General features: G+C 37.7%; 1 protein-coding gene across 1 annotated transcript; it reads left to right on the top strand.

The window, feature by feature from the left end:
• The first annotated feature begins 233 nt into the window (after positions 1-233).
• Positions 234-15,637, top strand: LOC131856831 (uncharacterized). Its single transcript, XM_059208768.1, has 2 exons — positions 234-591; positions 15,531-15,637. Exons 1-2 carry the CDS (start codon positions 234-236, stop codon positions 15,635-15,637), a joined length of 465 nt encoding a protein of 154 aa, XP_059064751.1.
• Positions 15,638-21,045: the final 5,408 nt, after the last annotated feature.

The raw sequence follows: 21,045 nt of genomic DNA, 5'->3' as shown, positions 1-21,045 counted from the left end.
TGGCATATCTTGAAGGAAAGGAAAAATTGGATCTTCCATGGAACAAATAACTCTGCTGAAACGGTGGTTGGCATAGCTGAAAATCTCCTCAAGGAGAATGCTCTGGTATGTAAATGGAAAAATTCGCAATCAGCCCCTATGGCAATGGATTGGAATTGGATTAGAACAAAGAATCTGCCAGACAACTTCTTTGAATATGACAACTCAAAGAAAATGGAGAGGCTTAACACTAGATGGTCGATTCTGCCCCCTCATGGCTCAAACTTAACTTTGATGGCACCACTCGTAGTGGTGTTGCAGTGGGAGCAGGAATTATTAGAGATAGCTTGGGCAACCTAATTCTGGCCTATGCGGGGAATTGTGACTCTGTCTCGAGTAACATGGCTAAAGCCCTTGCTCTCTTTTGGGGGCTTAAATTGGCCCTTGACATCAATGCTAAAAGGTTGATCATTGAAGGGGACTCTAAGCTAATTATTGAGGTGGCTAAAGGAGTTGCAGGGATTAGCTGGATGATCAACAACATTATTAAGGACATTTGGTCCATGATTATCTGGCTTGGGGAATTTCAAATTCATCACATTTACAGAGAAGGTAACTCGGTGGTTGACTCTCTGGCTATGATGGGCCTTGAGTTAACTGGTATGAGGTGCTAGAGACACCTTGATTCTCTTTCTAATAGATAGAAGTCCCTAATTGGGAGAGACCAAAATTTCTCAACATGCCATGATGTGCTATGTCCTTTTTTACGGGGGGTCATTTTGGCTCGTCTGCGTTAACAAGATTTGGGAGGGAAATTCAAATTCAATTTGGGCAGGCTACACCAAAGTGGCTTCCGATGACCCCCACCTTCTCCAGCACATCGGTCTGGTGATGATGCGGCTGGCCACTGATAATTGTATTATGGAAGGATTGAAGCTCCAAGTTTTAATCATTAACTTGATTAACCACAACAAGTACATCATTTATTATTATAACTGGAACTTAAGATTTTTGAATAATGAAGATCTTTGCAAGTTGGCAGATGAATTAAGAGGTGTCCCTTCACATGCTTACTAGAGATGGTAGATGCATGCCTCAGGAAACACCACTAAAGATAATGATTGTAGCTCTCACCTTAACTTAGCTAATTCTCGGTCAATTTTTTTTATCTTCTTCTCTAGTTTTTCTCTCTACATAACCATTTTTTGGTCCGCGTTGCATCCCAACATCACTCTGGAGGAAGATATTATGGGGGGAGATTTAGTCCAGGTTGAGCCGGACACTATTAACAACTGTTTTTGCAATGACCCTTATGTTTGGATATACACCAAGGAAGGGGGCATCGTCCCATTCATGGAAGCCATGATTGGGTTTGGCGAGAACCTCTCCATGCAGTTTGTTAGTAGCTAGAATGATAGGAGAGTTGTTATGGGAAATATATCATTTGAAATCAGTGAGGACGTCATTACCCAGGCCATAGGTCTTTCAACCATGGGAAGGAAGTGGAAAAAACCAACAGGGTCGCAGATGAGATCAGTATGAACTACTTCTATAGAAAAGATGAGGAACCTGTCAAGATGCAAGGGGGTTTCAACAGAGAATGCCTTCCATACCCATGGGACCAGGTGTGCAAAATCATTATGAAATAATTTACCCTGGAGGGAAGGTATGGTGTTTTCTATTATTACCATTTCTCGTTACTCAATCACTTTCGCAACCATGATTCTATTTATTTCCCATTCTTTTTACTACATGCCTTAGAGTCTACTATCAAATATGTCTGCCAATGCATGACTCAAGATAGCAATTACACCATCCTCCCCCAGGTCTGATGTTTTGGCTTTACAACTTCCACAGGGCCCTGTTCAACCTGCTCCCTCCTAGAATAGAAACTAAAATCTACTCTTGCACATAGAATAGCTCTGATACCATGATAAAATCTAAAAAGATTATAAACCTAGAAAACTAGTGCAAATGAATAGATATCTAAACTATGAATGCAAATGATACGAAATCAAAGTAGAAACATAGAGTTAGTCTCTAAGAGAGTAATGCAAATGCTAGAAGCAAAATAGAAATAAGAGGATGCAAAATCAAGAGATTCCAAATACAAGCCAGGTAGCATGCTTTTATAGACCAAGGAGAGGGAAGAGGTGGCAATACTGACCAATCAAGAGCAACCATCTCTTGGACTAAAGATAGCAAGTATCATCCCAAGATAGAAAATGGATGCACACATGTAGGAAGTGTTACTACTTATCAAGTTGCCATTAGTTTTATATTCAAAGTCATACTATATATTCTAGTCGGTTAGCACTACCGAATCATGCAGTTGGTATATATAGAGAATTCAGTATGCACAGTCTAGTCGATTACAGAGGAAAGCAGTCACAGAACGCAATATACACCGAGCTGTCTATCGAGTATATTTTTGAAACTACCAAGCAGTAAAGATGACACATTGAATTGACATACACCGAGTGAAACGTGTTACCAGATAAATTGAACCTGGACATACATATGAAAACGTGTTACAAGATCGAGGCACATCTAACCATTATTACATTGGAAATTGCACCAGAAGATTTGTATGATTACAAGGACAATCTAACCAATGAAATATTTTGTTTAGTTATTCATTTGAGGAATCTTGTTTGTAAGATCGAAGCAATGAATTGGATCACCATTTTAAGAGATCTATTTATACAACATGAGTTAAGAGTTAAAGGAGTGTGCATGTATGCATGAAGAAAGACTGTTATAGAGACACAGAGGTCACCGAGAAGGTTTTCAGAGAATAGTCAAAGAACAGAGTAAACAGAAGGGTTCACCGAGTTACTATATGGGTTACTGAGGTATGCTATAAGCAAGGTAATCTTATTCTGAGCACATAGAATCTGCTATAACATTTCAGATGTAAAGTTGCAGATATTTGTAATGATTTTATTGTAATATTGTGAAGTTGAAAGAGAAACCTTTAATAGGGTAAAAGACTCTAACCAAGTCTATAAATTGTAAAGCCTCTAACCAGGTGCAACATTCAAAATAAATGTTGTAAAATCCTTTAGCAAGGTAGATCTAATAGATCTTGTTACTCCTAATAGGGTAAGCTATCAGAAATAGCTAAATGTAGCTCTAACCAAGCATTCTTTATTATTGCAGTAGTGAAGTTGTGGGTGTCATCTCCACCACAGTTTTTCTCTCTAACTTAGAGTGTCTGCGTAACCAAAATATATGTGTTATGGAGTCAATCATGTATGATTGTTATCTATTTGTTTTAACTTTATTTTATGTTACTACACTATTATGTTTATGCATAACAGTAAAGTTATTATTCAAGAAAAGTTTTGGAGTACTGATTCACCCCTCCCCTCTCAGTACATTAGCTTTCCATATTGGGCCTAACAATTGGTATCAGAGCTTGAATCTTGAAAAAAGGTTTAACTACCTAAAGAGAAAGATCTTATCATTGGAAGGCTATAAACAATCTCAGAGGATTTTATATTTGCAAGAAGAGCTAGATCATGCAAATCAAGTGATTGCAGACATGCAAAGGCAAATGCAAAAATCTTTGAAAGTAAGAAGAAGATTATCTGATGACTTGCAGGATTCTCAAGAGTTAGTGGAACAAATTGAAACATCATCTGAGAATAGTATATCTAAAGAGACTGAAGAAATTATTGGAGTGTTGAAAGAAAAGAACAAAGCATTGGCTGACCAACTAAGAGCAATGAAAAGAGAACATGAACATTTTAGTACACAGATGACTGAAAATATAGATGCATTAAGGACAGCAGAGGATAAAGAAAGAGATCTACAAAGAGAGAAACAACAACTCGAAGTCTTAGTATCTGATAAGAATGATGAAATCATAAGGTTAACTGGGATTCAACAAAATATGATAGATCAACTAGGTTATGCACATCATGAAGCAATTCTGAAGAATGATGAAAATCAAGCATTGAGACTTGAAGTATCAAGATTGATCAATGAATTTGAAACAGAGAATAAATCCAAAGAAACATTGAAGAAGAGTTATGAAACATCAAAGATGTTGGATGAGCAACTGAATATAAGAAGACCCAACAAAGATGCAAGACTCGGTTACAAAGGAAAAGAATCTACCAAGAAAGGAATTCATACTACCGAGAGAGGAGAATCATCAAAGCAAGCTAGAAATAGGAATAACATCAAAAGAAAGAAGCCTATTTGCTACTATTGTGGAAATCAAGGTCATACTACCAACATATGCCAGATCAGAAAAGGTAAGCAACCGAATATCACTAAGTCTAATAATTATTGTTACAATTGCAATAAATATGGTCACACATCTAATCAATGTAGGACAAAGTCTGTTAACAACTATCAAAAGGCAAAATTCAAAGGGTTTTGTAAAAACTGCAATAGATATGGACATAGTACCGAGAAGTGCTGGCTTAAGAAAAAGAACTACATGTGGTCTATACATCGTGCAAATGCTAGAGGTTACCGAACTCACCCAGATCCTTACCGACAATATGCAGTAGTACCATGGGATTACAATACAAGGATATGGTGCGAATGTTGTGGAAGATATGGACATATAAGTGCCAACTGTTTTATAAGATTTGGAATGAACAACTGAAGATCATGGAGAAATCTTGGTATGGCATGTTTTCATTGTCACAAAGTTGGACGCTTAGCTTGAGATTGCAGAGATCAACCTAGAGGAGACACTGAAGAGATAAAAGAAAAATTTAAGATGATTTGGAAAAAGAAGGAAATCATGTCAAATGAAGAAAGCACCTTATCTACCGAGTTAGGTACACCTATTCCAAATTAATCAGAAAAGGTATGAAGGGACTGCATTCTCTAGAGGTTAAAATCATAACAGTTCCTATTCTATTATGTACTGAATTCAAAATCTACATAGTTAAGATGCATTAGTAAGTTTGAAATTCTATCAAAAGTACTTTACAGGAAACCTATCAAGTCGGTGAATACAGGAAGCCTGTCAAGTCGGCAAATGAAGGAAATTTGGTTACTTGGTTAAAATGAAAGAAAAGAGAGTAAATCGGTTAAAGGTGAACCGAGTGCATTTAATGTTTTGACCTAACTCGCATGGAGCCCGATAAGGTATTTTGTGTATTTAAAGGTATTTTCGCGGTCATTTTCATTCACCAAGTTTTCAAGAGAGAAGAGAAGAGCAAATCAAGGTGATCAAACCACATTCAAAGTGAATCCAAGGTATTTACATCAAATCTCATCACACTGTTAAGTTGGTTTTCCAATGTTGTCAAATTGCTATTATCTACCGAGTGTGAAATGTCTGCCATTTGTAAACCGTCAAACCCTAAGGACATTTTGCTAAGTTTTATCTAAAATTTACAAATGGCACCCAAGATCCAAGATCCTGTAGTTGTCAATAATGTAGAAAAGCCCTCTCTAAAATACACTTTGACTCCTAAAGTCGCTGCTGAACCAGATGACAAAACTGCCTTTTCACTCATCCCGAATCGAGTCTTGTTAGTCGAAGATGTTAGATTCTTCACCAAATGTCGTGTTGAAGAACTCGGTCATGTTGAGATTAGTGACACATATGATGAACTATGTACTGATGGCAAAATGGATAGCAAGTATGAGAATATCAAAATCAAGGGATTAACTGAAGCCCTAGCCTATCCCCGTGTGTTCAAACCTCAATGGGTTAAGTTTGTTTTGAGCAGAGTTCATGATGATTTTATGTGGCTAGAAGAGCAACCATTCAAAATCACTAAGGAAATCATTCATGTGATCACCGGGTATCCTATCTATGATCATGCACGAGCATAGAAGATGATATCACAGAAGGAGTTAATCAATTTAACTGGAGTAGAATCTGATTACCGAGGACTGAAACTAAACAATGTCACTGATGCAGAACTTAAGTTTGCAATTAGAGTAATTGGTTACTGTTTCTTCCAATCTGCAAGGGAAAACAGTGTACCATGTGCCGTAGTTGACTTAGCCTATAAAATAGTGAAAAAGGGAATGAAAGTAGATTTATGTGAAGTGCTACTGAAGAACTTGTTTGAGAACCTGAACACAATAAGGAAGCCGAAAAAGAACAACTCGGCAAATACACTAAAGTTTGGTTCACTTCTTGTATGCATGTTTTTCTACTTTGAGAAGTTCTTTCCCTCAGTCGGTAAAGTAGTTTGGGAGCTACACCGACCAATCACCCATCAAATTAATGATTTTATCAAGAAATTGGGAGATAATTTTAATGATATCATGGATGACTACTTCAGCAAATTTCAAGAGAAGATGCACAACAGGTACCAAATTCCACCACAGCTGGTAGAGAAATATAAGGATGATATATGTTTTGAGGTAGACACTGATTACTGTTATGTGAATGTTGTAGAACCAAGGACTCAATCTTTTCCACCAATGGGTTACGAGATTGACTATGATATCACACAATAGCAAATTGAGGCATATCTCACATTGCCAAGGCATGCTACCGAACTGAGATATGGGACTTATGAAGAAGTTAAGGAAAAGGTGAAAATGAGCATTGTAGTACCTAAAGCTACAAGAAAGGCTACAAAGATGATTAAGGTATTATCTGAGAAATTCGGAGAAGAATCTTCCTCCACACCTATCAAAGGCACTCTTGCCATTACCGAAGAGGAATCAGAAGCTCAAGAGGTAGCAATAACATTGAGCACCAAACTACCTAAGGGTAAAGTGTTGAAAAGAAAGAAAATGGACACTTCAAAAGCCCTACCGACTCCACCTTTAACAAAGAGACCTAACACTAGAGCATCAGTTGCATCACCGAGCAAGAAACAAAAGAGTGTTACTGTTCCCAAGGTAACCAAAACCTACAAGAAATCTACTCGGAGACTCATTTTGGCAAAAGAGTCTAGTGATACAGAATCTGATGATGCAAACAAATTTCAGATTGTAAAAAGCAAGAAGGTAAATATTCATAGTGTTGAAAACTTTTGTGCCAATCTTAAAGAATATGATGGATTTGCAGGATTTAGATATGTCAAGTATGAGACTAGGAATAATGATGAGAAGTGACAAATTGAAGAAGTTGTCATTTGTACACTTCTAAAGTTTCGGCTAGCTCCATTAGAACTAGTTAAGTCACTTCCGAGTGAATTGTACTTAGATATTGATAACAGGTGGAAATATGCAATGGACTCAGAGAAAAAAATTAGAGAAAGAAGTCTAGTCCATCTATTTCCTGACATGTCTGTAGTAGAAATTAAAGAGCTTTTGACAACCTACAATTCTAAATTTCTTGTCAAACAAAGAGCCTTGAAATTGATGAATGGGCTATACATTGATGTAGAAAATGAGACAAAAGCCAAGTGGTAGGAAACCTTCAAACTAAAAGATATCGGAGAATAATCTCAAGTTGAAATTGTTGATGTCACCAAACAAGATCCTGATGTCACCGAGCAAGGTCCTGACGCTACTGAGCAAGACCCGACTGACACTATTCAACTTGATGAAGATGTCATGGATGCAGAAGCACCAGAGCAGGAAATGATCGAAGGCACTACATATGCAAAACTTGTATCTAGTGAATCTGTGATAGTACAAGTTTAGCCTTATCCACTGATCAAGCCGCCTGTCTCAACCGAAGCACCTAAGGATACAGCACAAGGCACTGAAGGTCACCAGTCTGAAGCAGCAGAAGGTACAACTAAAGATTAGACCTCTCAAGAACCGTCAAGCACTGAAAATGTTACAGCTGAGACCCCCAGTACCGAGACACCCAAGGACACCACAACGGCTACAGGAATAGACCAAAGTGTTGCATCTACTGAGAAACCTACCAAGGGTCAGCAAGCCTCACAAGCAATTATCTTGGTACAACCAACCAAAGGTAAAGAGAAGAAGGTGAAAAAGCATAGTTTTAAAGTTGATTTATCTAAACTGATAGTGTTGCCCAATGTGGATATCTCAAAATTAAAGGGGCAAGCACTTATTGATTTCGGTGAACTATGCAAAGCAAAGGCCGAACAAGAAAAATAGATGGCCATTCAAAAGAAGAATAAAGTACTACAGAAGGTAAAGACACTACTGACAGATATGCTACCTACAACTACAGTGTCAACCGATGCAGCCATCCACATTCAACTGGATGAACTCCTTACTCAAATAGAAACATTTGGAGTTGATGCATCTGAGTACTTAAGCAAGCTAAAAGATAAAGAGCTTACTACAAAAATGATTGAAGAGGTCCAAAAAGCTCTAGCTATAGGAAAAGTCAAGCTTGTCAAATTCATTGCTGAGTTGTCCCCTCAACTCAAGCATATTCTTTATTTATTTCAGAAACTTTGTACATTTTCCTTATTCATTAAAGATATCAAGAATAAAACTGATGCAATTGAGAAAGAGATCACCGATCTCTCAAATAAGTTGACCATAGAGCCCAATTCTATTTAGAATTTTTATACCAAGCTTCAACAGCTCATGGCTTAACAGTTAGAACTTCAAAATGAAGAGCATAAGATCAGGATGGATATAATGACACTCCAGACATTATTTCTTCCTCATCTCTCATAAGTTCAAGAATAGATTAACTGAGCTACACGCCTATCTACTACACAAGAGGGAAGCACTCTTGATGGCTTAATATCACTATTGGTTGATATTAAAGCACAAAATTCTTTAATGGAAAGTGTAAAGGATGCACTCTCTGTCACACTCACTGATGCCCGGAAAAAGTATAAATCTATTTTTGATCAGTTACCGTCCTCGGATGTAAATTAAGTTTTTGATGTTTGTAAAAAAAAGGGGAGTAATACTACATAAGAGGAGTGATAATATACTATAGGGAGTGATACAATTTTGATAATACAGTTTTGAGTATTGTATACAGATACAGAGTATGCAGAGCAAGCAGAGCACACAAGCATAGACCGAGTACACAAAATCAGAGTTATGTATAGTATAATGATAAGGGGAGTATATCTGAATATACTATTTCATTGACTATTGTATATATTTGTCAAGTATAGTCATTTTGTAAAGTATATAGATTTTTGAGTTATGACTTTGAAAGTAGTTTTTGTCAAACATCTCAACTAATGTCAAAAGGGGAGATTGTTACTACTTATCAAGTTGCCATTAGTTTTATATTCAAAGTCATACTATATATTCTAGTCGGTTAGCACTATCGAATCATGCAGTCGGTATACATAGAGAAGTCGGTATGCACAGTCTAGTCGGTTACAGAGGAAAGCAGTCATAAAATGCAGTATACACCGAGCTGTCTACCGAGTATCTTTTTGAGACTACTGAGCAGTAAAGATGACACACCGAGTTGACATACACCGAGTGAAACCGGTTACCAGATACATTGAACCTAGACATACATATGAAAATGTGTTACAAGATCGAGGTACATCTAACCGTTATTACATTAGAAATTGCACCAAAAGATTGTGTATGATTACAAGGACAATCTAACCAATGAAATATTTTGTTTAGTTATTCATTTGAGGAATCTTGTTTGTAAGATCGAAGCAATGAATTGGATCACCATTTTAAGAGATCTATTTATACAACATGAGTTAAGAGTTAAAGGAGTGTGCATGTATGCATGAAGAAAGACTGTTATAGAGACACAGAGGTCACCGAGAAGGTTTTCAGAGAACAGTCAAAGAACAGAGTAAACAGAAGGGTTTACCGAGTTACTATATGGGTTACTGAGGTATGCTATAAGCAAGGTAATCTTATTCTGAGCACATAGAATCTGCTATAACATTTCAGATGTAAAGTTGCAGATATTTGTAATGATTTTATTGTCATATTGTGAAGTTGAAAGAGAAACCTTTAACAAGGTAAAAGACTCTAACCAAGTGTATAAATTGTAAAGCCTCTAACCAGGTGCAACATTCAGAATAAATGTTGTAAAATCCTTTAGCAAGGTAGATCTAACATATCTTGTTATTCCTAACAGGGTAAGCTATCAGAAATAGCTAAATGTAGCTCTAACCGATAATTCTTTATTATTGCAGTAGTGAAGTTGTGGGTGCCATCCCCACCGTAGTTTTTCTCTATAACCAAGAGTTTCTGCGTAACCAAAATATATGTGTTATGGAGTGAATCATGTATGATTGTTATCTATTTGTTTTAACTTTATTTTATGTTACTGCACTATTCTGTTTATGCATAACAGTAAAGTTATTATTCAAGAAAAGTTTTGGAGTACTGATTCACCCCTCCCCTCTCAGTACATTAGCTTTCCATATTAGGCCTAATAGAAAGGTGACACCTCATAACCACTCACCTAATTAAGCATGATTTATTAACCTAAGCAAGATTAAAAGAAGTGTAGAAAAAACCTAGGAATATAGGGAAAAAATAAATAACCCACTAGGAAATAAAAACCTACACTAACACCCTCCCATAAGTGAAGCTTAGGTGGATGTAGAAATGGGTCCCGACAAATCAAGCCTGATGAGGTACCCATGTACATAAAAGTCCCCCAAAAAGAGAGAGGAAAGAGACCCCCCCAAGAGTAGAGAGATTCAGGACTCTGAGTGAGAGGAAGAAGCCCCCCCAAAAGATGAAGCATCCCGCACCCCTAGCAAAGCTCGCAAATGAAGGAACTTGCTCTCAGTGAAGGGTTTGGTGAAGATATCAGCAACCTACTCGGAAGTCAGATAGTAGTGAAGGTCGATGACATGGCCATGGATGAGCTCTCAGATGTAGTGCATGTGGATCTCGATGTGTTTGGTTTGTTGATGATGGACCGGATTCTGTGAGATCTGAATGGCACTCTAGTTGTCACAAAATATGACTGATGGCCATCTGATCTAGATACCAAACTCAGTGAGGAGATTTTGAAGCCAAATGGCCTCATTGGCGACATTCACAGCCCCCCGATACTCAGCCTCAGTAGAAGATAGAGCAATAGCAGACTGCTTCTTGCTCGACTAACAAACATGACCTAAACCAAGTGAGAAGTTGTAACCTGAAGTAGATTTGCGATCTTGAGAATCGCCCGTCCAATATGAATCTATGTAGCCCACCAAGTCAAGCTCAATGCCCACTGCGTAGTGAATCCCAAAATTGTGAGTACCCTAAATGTAGTGAAGGATTCTCTTGGCTACTTTCCACTGCAACTCATGAGGCTCCTGCATGAATCGAGAGACTATGCCTACAACATATGAAATGTCAAGTCTCATATGAGTCAAATAAATGAGACTCCCAACAAGCTATTGGTACAAAGTGCCATCAACAAGTGGAGAAGAACACTGAGCCTCAAGTTTGACTCTAGAAAGAAAGGGAGTTGGAGTAGGCTTACAATCAGCCATATGAAACCTCGAGAGCAAATCTAGAGCATACTTGGACTGGTTGATGGTGATCCCAGAAGAAGACTGGTAGATCTCAATCCCAAGAAAGTAATGCAACAAGCCCAAGTCAGTCATCAAAAACCTATCATGAAGGGAAGTTTTGATAGCCCCAATAGTGGATGAAGAACTCCTTGTGATCAACAAGTCATCAACATACAGAACCAAAAATAGGAGTGAATCATCCTATTGCAGAATGTAGACATTGGGATCAAAATGGCACCGAGTGAACCCAATTGATAGAAGGAAGGAGTCCATCTTGGCATACCAGGCCCGAGGAGCCTATTTGAGGCCATAGAGAGACTTTTGAAGACGGCACACAAGTGAAGAATCCTAGAGGAACCCCTGTGGTTGCTCCATGTAGATCTCCTCCTGAAGGTCACCGTGAAGAAAAGCACTCTTCACATCTATCTAGTGCACTTCCCAACAATTAGTTGTAGCAATGGCAAGAACAAGTCAGATGGAATTCATTCGAGCAACTGGCATAAAATTCTCAGAGTAGTCAATCCCAGGAACCTGGGAGAATCCTTTGGCGACCAAGCGAGCCTTATACTTGTCAACTGACCCATCTGCTACAAATTTTGTCCAACAGATCCACTTACATCTAACAAGTTTTCTTCCCTTAGGAAGAGGGATGAGATCCCAAGTGTGGTTCCTCATTAAGGAACTATACTTCTCCTGCATAGCTGTATCCCACTTAGGAATACCAGAAGCCTCATGAAAAGATTGTGGATCTGAGGCAGTGGCAATGAAGACATGTGGAGCACCCTAGAACTATGAACGAGTCCGCCTGGTGTCTGATGGATCCCCAACCCAATCACCTATAGATTGCAAGGTATGTCTAGCCTAAAGTGGACCGAAAGATGGAGAATCATCAACCTCTGAATGATGACTAGGAGAGGAAGGAGGTGATTTTTCTGAATCACTCTCTACATCAGAAGTGGAGGTAGAAGACTGCTCAGGTGAATCTGACTCATCAAAGGAGTTGTCATGTATCCCAAGTGACTCCAATGCCAAAGTAGAAGGAGTTGGAGAAGTGGTAGAAAGTGAGCTCGAGGAGCCCTACTCAAACTGGACACTCCTCTCAATGAACAACTCATGTGTAGTAGGGTGGAGCAATTGATAACCCTTCACACCACCAAGATAACCTATAAATATGCAAGGTTTGCTCTGTAGATCCAAGGCCTTGCATTTCTCTACAAAAATGAGGGCCCATGCAGGAGAACCAAAAACTTGAAAGTGCTTAACTGATGGTTTCCGAGATCTCCAAGCTTCAAAAGGAGTGACTCCCTTCAAGGCTTAGTGAGGAACACGGTTCTAGATATAACAAGCACAATTAATGGCCTCTACCCAATACTGTGGTGCAAGAGATCTGGAGTGAATCATGCAGTTCGCCATTTCCTTCAAGGACCTATTCTTCCATTCTGACACACTGTTCTGCTAAGGATTGTATGGAACTGAATGCTGCAAATCAATTCCCTCTGAAGTGAAAAATCTCTCAACCTGATGGTTGACATACTCACCACCATTGTCAGTGCGCAAAAATTTGATGGCTTTCCCAAATTGCTTCTCTACAAAATTTTTGAAGTCCTAAAACTAATCAAATGCGTTAGACTTCTATTTGAGAAAGTACACCCAAGTATATCGAGAAAAGTCATCAATGAATGTGAGGACATATTTGGCCCTGCTGAATGAAGGATGCTGAAATGGACCAGTCAAATCACTGTGAACTAACTCCAATATCTGTGAAGCTCTCCATGCCTTTCCTTTATCAAACTTTTCCTTGGGATGCTTACCAAGTATGCAACCTTGGCAAACACCACTTGAAAACTGAACTGAAGGCAACCCTGTGACCATACTCTATTGGTTGAGCTGCTGCAAGTAGAGGAAGTTAAGATGGCCAAACCACTCATGCCATAATCTACTCACATCATTGGAATGAGTGAGCAAAATAGTCAAAGGAGGATTAGGAGCAAAGTGAGAAAACAAATAGAGTCGTGACTGATGATCTGCTCTCCCAACTGCAACTGTAGAATCATTGTGCAACTCACGAATCTCCACTGAATCAAGAGTGAACTCAACCCGCTTTCCTGAACCTATGTGAGTGATCTGGTATATTGATAGGAGATTAGTTGATAATGAGGGCACACAAAGAACATCATCAAATGTGCCATCTCTCACATCAATAGACCCTCTTTCACACACCTCAACAGGAGTGTCATCACCCATCAAAATAGAAGGCATAGTACACGGCTCCAAAGAAGCAAATTCTTCCTTAGATGAATCCATGTGGTGTGAAGCACCCGAATCAAGAACCCAAGTGGATGGTGAAGAAGCAAATGCAACCAGGGCCTTGCCCTTTCCTTTCCCCTTGTTATTTTCTTTTGCCTTGTTAGACCCCTCACTAGAACTTTGTTTAATTGACTCAGGAACACTGATATTATTCTTCTCAAGAATGTGTCTCAAGTGATCAATTTGTTTCTTCAGACATTTATGTTCATCATGACTAGGTCTTTTACAATAGGCACATTGGACCCTCTCCTTCTTAGGCTTGTCACCCTTGGAAGATTGGGTCTCATTAGTTTCTTTTAAAGCAAGTGATGTCTGATCCTTCTTCTCCTCGCTATTCTTTTGTTTCTTATCCTTACTATTGTTATTACTAGTTTGTCCTTTCTATTCTTTTGTGCCTTGGTTGGCAACCAGGGCATGTGACTTAGAGGACTTAAGAGTGCCCATCTAAATTAGCTTATCCTATTACCGATTGAGAGAGATAGAAAAATCATCTAGAGATGGCATGGTAAATTGTGTACCAAGTGCACCCTTAGTAGCATAGAAGGTAGAAACAAACACAGAATATTCTGAATTTAGCTTAGAGAGAATACTAAGAATCAATTGTTCATCTTTCTTTTCAATTCCACATTGTTTTAACTGCAACCTTAGTGATTTCAATTTAGTGAAGAAATCCTAGATTGTGTTGAAATTGCCCGGACTTAAACTAATTAGTTAATTTTCCAACATATGACCCCTCATTGAATCTTGTGTGCCAAATAGTGTTTCTACCTTTTTCCAGATTTCATTTGGTGAATTTAAAGACTCAATATGAAAGAGAAAGTCAAGAGAAACAGACAAACACAATGTTCCATATGCCTCATCACATTTGTTAAACCACTTAGGCTTATCTCCATCTTTAGCAGGTTCAGTTTCAAGCCCCATAGTTATCCTATGTAATCCAGCTTTCCTTAAGTAGAGTGTCATGTGTGATTTCCACTCAAAGTAGTTATATGGAGTTAGGATAGGCACTATTGTTTGATCCATGATGAAGAAGTGCAGAAAAAAAATGTTGAAAGGAAGAGAACACAATCAAGACAACCCCCCCCCCTTTTCACTCAATCAAAGATCCCCCAAATAAATTATGATTTGGCACTTTATATTAGTGCGTTTACAACTACCACTAGCAATAAATACTAAGTGGTCTTGATTTCAATGCATTATAGAATCTTCATGAAAAGCATATGTTGAGAATAAACTTTTGGCACAATATCCAAAAAAATAAACAACACCACTAAAATCTACACGAAAATAAATGTACTTTCAAAAAAAGAATCACCTCGATACGAGGTCATATGTGAAAGTTATGATCCTTCGAAGTTCACAAAATGAGAGCTGTGCAGTGTCACGACTAAGAATCTGCAATTTCAGAAAAATCTCTGCATCAAAATCAAAAGACGGCTGCACTAGTGCATAGAGCACAAAAAAATATCCAAAATCAAAAAAAAAATTCGTGGAAAATGGAGTCTGTATGAGCAAGAACGAAGCATTTGAAAACGACCTTCAAAACTACAACAACCAATGGAGAGGGGTACTGCTGTAACTTTCTGAGTGTGTTTCTGCAAAAATATATAGTCTTCATGCAAAAACTAAAAGATACCCAGATGGTTGTTTTGTACTGCGAACAAAACTTAGAAGACGTTTTTCTTTTTGATGTATAGAAGATGTAGATCCAGTGTAAATAGAATGACTTTAGATACAAAAAATGACCCCAGCAACCAAAAAGCGGCATGCAAAGGATGAATCAGCTACCAAAGTCAAGAGAAGGAATGTTGGAACCTACAATATTGATTGAAAACACCAAATATGCAAGATGGTTGTCAAATTTGATCTTGAAACCCCAGTTTTGCAACTGTGTATGATGATCTCTGATTTCAGTGAAACGAAAGCCAGATTTTGACTTTCTCAAGCCTCCTGGACGTGTTGGAATAGCCACAGATGCTTCCAGTATAACCAGAAATGCTACAATCACCCATATTTCATAAAACATAAGTGCAAACCCCAGCGATAAAAAATTTTCATCAAACTTTTCTGATTCTCAAGATCATCCGAAGATGCAAGAGAAGAGCATACTGGGTTTTCCAAAAAACTATAATAAGATTTATTAGCCCCCCTCGAATCTCTCAAATATGGAACTAAAATCTACTCTTGCACATAGAATAGCTCTGATACCATGATAAAATCTGAAAAGATTATAAACCCAGAAAACTAGTGCATAGATATCTAAACTATGAATGCAAATGATACGAAATCAAAGTAGCAACACATAGTTAGTCTCTAAGAGAGTAATGCAAATACTAGAAGCAAAATAACATTAAGAGGATGCAAAATCAAGAGATTCCAAATACAATCCAGATAGCATGCTTTTATAGACCAGGGAGAGGGAAGAGGTGGCAATACCGACCAATCAAGAGCAACCATCTCTTGGACTAAAGATAGCAAGTATCTTCCCAAGATAGAAAATGGATGCACACATGTAGGAAGGTGACACCTCATAACCACTCACCTAATTAAGCATGATTTATTAACCTAAGCAAGATTAAAAGAAGTGTAGAAAAAACCTAGGAATATAGGGAAAAAATAAATAACCCACTAGGAAATAAAAACCTACACTAACACCTCCATCCAGGGCCCCCTACTGGTTCTAAAAAAGGTCTCAAAAAGACCTCAAAAAAACCTATTGCACCTTGTCAGTCCCCTGACCATGCCCTTCTCATTTCCCCCAAAATTGGGGAGAATAACAAAGGCAATCCTTCCGCTGCTAAACCCTCCTCCAAGAAACCCAAGAAAGATCCTAAAATTCTATTAGCTGAGTCTAACGCGGAGGATGGTGTGACCCCGAGAAGATCCCATAGGTTTGCTGGAAAACCTCAGATGAAACAAATTATTATTAGAAAGAACTATGTTAATGAGGAGGAGGAAGACTCTAAGAAAGATGAAAGTGATAAGGTGGAGGATGAGATGGAGGCTACAGAAGGCTCAGATTCCTCTAAGTTGGGAATAAGGCCCCTAACTCTAAGATAAACAAGGATGATAATAAAACCACCTCCCCTTGTTCTAACTCTCCCCCCCCCCGCACATCTCTGAGGAGGATGGAAGAAAGTCTCGGGGCAGGCAGACTATTGTTGAAGGTGGGGAGAAGGAGGAGGTGGGGCAGTGTGTGGGTTGTAATTCCATCTCTGAGGACCTGAATGGAGTGAAGAAGAAGCTGGTGAATCTCGAGTCCCATTTCGACAAAATTGGGAGATTTTCCATAAAGGTCATGCACTCCTTGGCTACTACAATGAGCCTATTGCATCAAGAGAAGTTGGATCAGACGAGCTGGAAGGCGATACCACGAAGGAACTGTTTGAGTTCCTTGTTGAAGATTGGACTGGGCTCATACTCTCACAACACTTGGGAGTTGGAAAACATGTTTAATCATGGAATTTGTTCCTTTTTGTTATAGTTTTATTTTCTGGATCGGTTGGATCCCTTTTAAGTTTAAGACTCTTGCTACTTTTCACAATTATTATACTATGAACAATATGTTGTGTATCTACTGTTTAAGGGGCTATTTGGATGAGATTGTTTTCAATCTTTGGTTATCCAATAGCTATAGGTGGTTTTTGTTTTTGATGTTTAAGGTAGGGATTGGCTGACTGTTGTTTGCTTGCTGTGTGTTTGCTAGTTTAGACCTCTTTTGAGGCTTGTTGTTCTTCAGGGTCAGCCCCCCTGTTTTGGCTGCTTTATTATAAAAAACAAATTGAATTTCTTCTTTGAAACAACATTGTTCCAATGTCATCTCAAAGAGGGGAAAAATGTACACACCTTAAAATTGGCTTGAAATAATCAATTAAATACATGTTATTTAATTAATAAATTCCTCTACCTATGAATAAATTATTTAATTAATTTATATGGTTCATAACATTTATTCCTCTAATCATAAAACATTTTCCACCTCATCATCTAACCCATTTGTCCTATTGTGCCACATCAACATGTGTCTCACAAATTAAATATTTCTAAATATTTAATTGATCAATTATCCTCAACCAATTCAACAAACTAAATGGACACATGTCCTTTATGTTGGATATTAGAGTTGTTGGAATGTGTTGTTGTCATTGATGTCAACATATTCTTGTGTTTTGGTTTGTTGTAGAGAGTTGCTTTGGTGATTTATTGTAGATGTGTTGATGTAGTTTAATGGGTTTTGGGATACTTATCTCTAGTTTATTTAGTATGAATTTCATAATGCTACATGGTGATCTGATCAAGTTATGAGGTCTGGTATGTGGACTAGTTTTTTAGTGTTCTCTATTGTAGAGTTGTGGTATTTGATTCATACTACTCTGAAATGATTATATCTTAAGTTGCGGATTTTGGAGAGTTTTTGGGATGTTCATGTGTGTCCTTTGATTGGATAGTTCATAATTTGGAACTTCACAAGCGTATCTTTAAGTTTGTCAGTTGGTGTTCTTGAGCTTAGGTGATGTAGTAATGATGAATCTTCTTATCCGAGTTGTTGCAGTGATTGCGGTGCAATTCACATTGCTTGTCAATATTCTTTGATCATGTTCTATGTGTTTGGTGGCGCGCTTTGATCATGGTGCGCATTATCAAAGATTTTATTAGTCCAGTGGTATTCTTCATGTTATGTGACATATTCTGTGGTGTAGCATGTTGCAGATGTTCTTGACAAATTATTTGATGGTGTAGCATGTTTGAGGATTTGATTTGGGTCCATGTTATGTCCTTTCCAACATTGTAATGGTCTGGTTATGGATTTATATATCGTGTGATGTAATTTTGTAACTACGTCTTATGTTTTGAGCCAACCTTAAGGTTAATGTTGATGATTTGTATAAATAAGAATTATAATCATGTTAGTTGTATGTTTGTGGTTTGAGTTATGAACTGTAAGAGTATTGTATGTGTGAATGAGCGAATTTATCTTTCAGCAGTGGAGAACAACGGAGAAGAGTTGTTGTGTAGTGCAGATAATGTGCTTAACTAGAACTATAATCAGGCATTTGGAGATGCTACTCTTTCAGTTCATGTAATCTGGATTGTTTCTGATCTTTGTAAGGTAGTGAGCCTTCCTCAGGGTTGTAGCCCTTCTTGTTTTTAAGCAATGAGCTCTAGGAAGTGTGCTTGAATTAATGTGCATTTCCCATTGTAATATTTACACATACTACTTCAGAGTATCATCATATTGTGGGTAGGTTCCCACCGTGGTTTTTCCCTTAGCCATATTTTCCACCTCAAAAATTCCTATGTTATGTGTGTTGTTGATGTGGTGATTATTTATGTTATTGATGTTCATGATCAGATCTAAAGTTGTGGTTAATTTGGTTAAGTTTTGTGAAAACTAATTCACCCCCCCCCACCTCAACTTTCTTGCATTGTTGTTGTCTTTCTATCCACAATTGGTATCAGAGCTAGATCCTCTAGAAGGAGCTTGATTGCTTGGGGAGATCCGAGATTGTAGCTGTTGTTTTCAAGAAGGAGAGTCTGAGATTCGATGGAAATAATTACTCTATATGGAAGAACCAGATGGAAGTGGACTTGAACTGTCTTGGAGAAGATTATTGGAAGATTACAATGAATATATACATTGTTCCCGCAAATGGCCCTGTTATTGCAGCTGAGATCAAGGATGTTGAAAATAACATAAGAGATAAGGAAGAATTGATGAGTGCCCTGACTGATGCAGAGATGACTAATGTGATGGGATTGCAGACTGCACATGAGATTTAGGGGAAGCTTGAAGCACAGTATGAAGGAGATAAACATGTGAAAGCTGTTAAATTGTAGAGCTTGAAGGCAAAATATGAGATACTAAAGATGGGAGAAGATGATAATATTTCATCATTTATGGATAAAGTGAATGATCTTATTCTGAACATCATATGTGTTGGTGGAGTTCTTGAAGAAGATGAGATTGTAGCTAAAGTTTTGAGATCCTTGCCTCCTGCTTATAAACATAAAGTTGTTTCTATTGATGAGATCCAAACCGTGACAACTATGACAAGAGATATGCTGGTTGGTAAGCTTGCTTCTTTTGAGTTGAGAGAACTTGAAGAATCACATGGTAAAACGGAGACTGCATTTAAAGCTATTATATCTGGGAAGTAGAAGTATGACTTGGGATAAATTTTAACTAGGGTTTCTAGATATAAAAGAGAAATGAGAGAGATGGAAGAACATGAAAGAGAATTGGAAGAGCTTGAAGCACTTATTGCTAGAAGATTTCCTAAGGGGTCAGGTAAGTATGAAGGAAAGTTACCTTTGAAATGTTTTTCATGTAATAATATCGGTCATTTTTCTTCTAGATGTCCCGAAAGAGATGAGAAATTGTCAAAGTATGATAAGCCTTATAAGCCTAACTAGAAGTATAGATATCAGAAAAAATGTTATTATGCTACTGAAGGTGTGATTTATGAAGAGTCTGAGAAAGGGAATTTAGAAGATGAATTTGTGTTCATTGCTATCAAGGACGATGATCTTGTATCTATTGATTCTACAAGTTGTATTGTTGAAGAGAAAGCTTTGGCTGCTAAGATTGATAAGAAAGATGAATGGGTGATTGACAGTGTCTGTTAACATCACATGACATGAGATAAAGGTAAATTTGTGAATATGGAGAAGTATGATGGCAGTGTAGTGAGATTTGGAGACAACAAAGATTTTTTAATCCATGGTAGAGGTTCTATTTCTCTCGATGGTAATCATAATACTGATGATGTTCTATATGTTGAAGGTTTGAAGCATAATATTTTGAGTGTTGGACAGATGATTGATAAGGGATATGATTTGCAATTTAAGAATGGGAAATGTAAGATCTTGAATAGATTTGGTATAGAGATTGCATTAGGTACTAAAACTAAAGGTAATATCTTTCATCTGAATGCTAGTGAGAAAAGTTGTTTGATTGCTCAGATTGATGAGAGTTGATTGTGGCATAGAAGGATATGTCATGTTAAATTTTGACTGCATGATTAAGATTAGTTTTACTCAAGCTATTAGAGATTTTCCTAAGATTGTGAAGCCTACTAATTTGATATGTAAATACTATCAATTGGGAAAGCAAACAAGAATTTCATTCAAGAGAAAATTGTATTCATCTAATGGATTATTAGATCTTGTGCATACTGATTTATGTGGACCTTCTAGAGTGAGGATCTTGTAGGGAGATAGATACTTTATGTTGTTGATTGATAGCTATTCTAGGATGATGTGGGTCACTTTTCTAAGGGAGAAATCTGAAGCACTAGAGAAGTTCAAAATATTCAAAGCTAGAGTGGAGACAGAGACTAGATTGGAGCTGAAGTGTCAGAGGTCTGATAGAGGAGGATAATTCACCTCCTCTAAGTTTAATTCTTTTTGTGAAGAGAGTGGAATCAGA

The sequence above is a fragment of the Cryptomeria japonica genome, chromosome 7, assembly GCF_030272615.1.
Source record: "Cryptomeria japonica chromosome 7, Sugi_1.0, whole genome shotgun sequence".
Classification (NCBI taxonomy): Eukaryota; Viridiplantae; Streptophyta; class Pinopsida; order Cupressales; family Cupressaceae; genus Cryptomeria; species Cryptomeria japonica.
The sequence above is the reverse complement of the archived record's forward strand: the minus strand, read 5'-3'. Positions and strand labels throughout refer to the sequence as shown.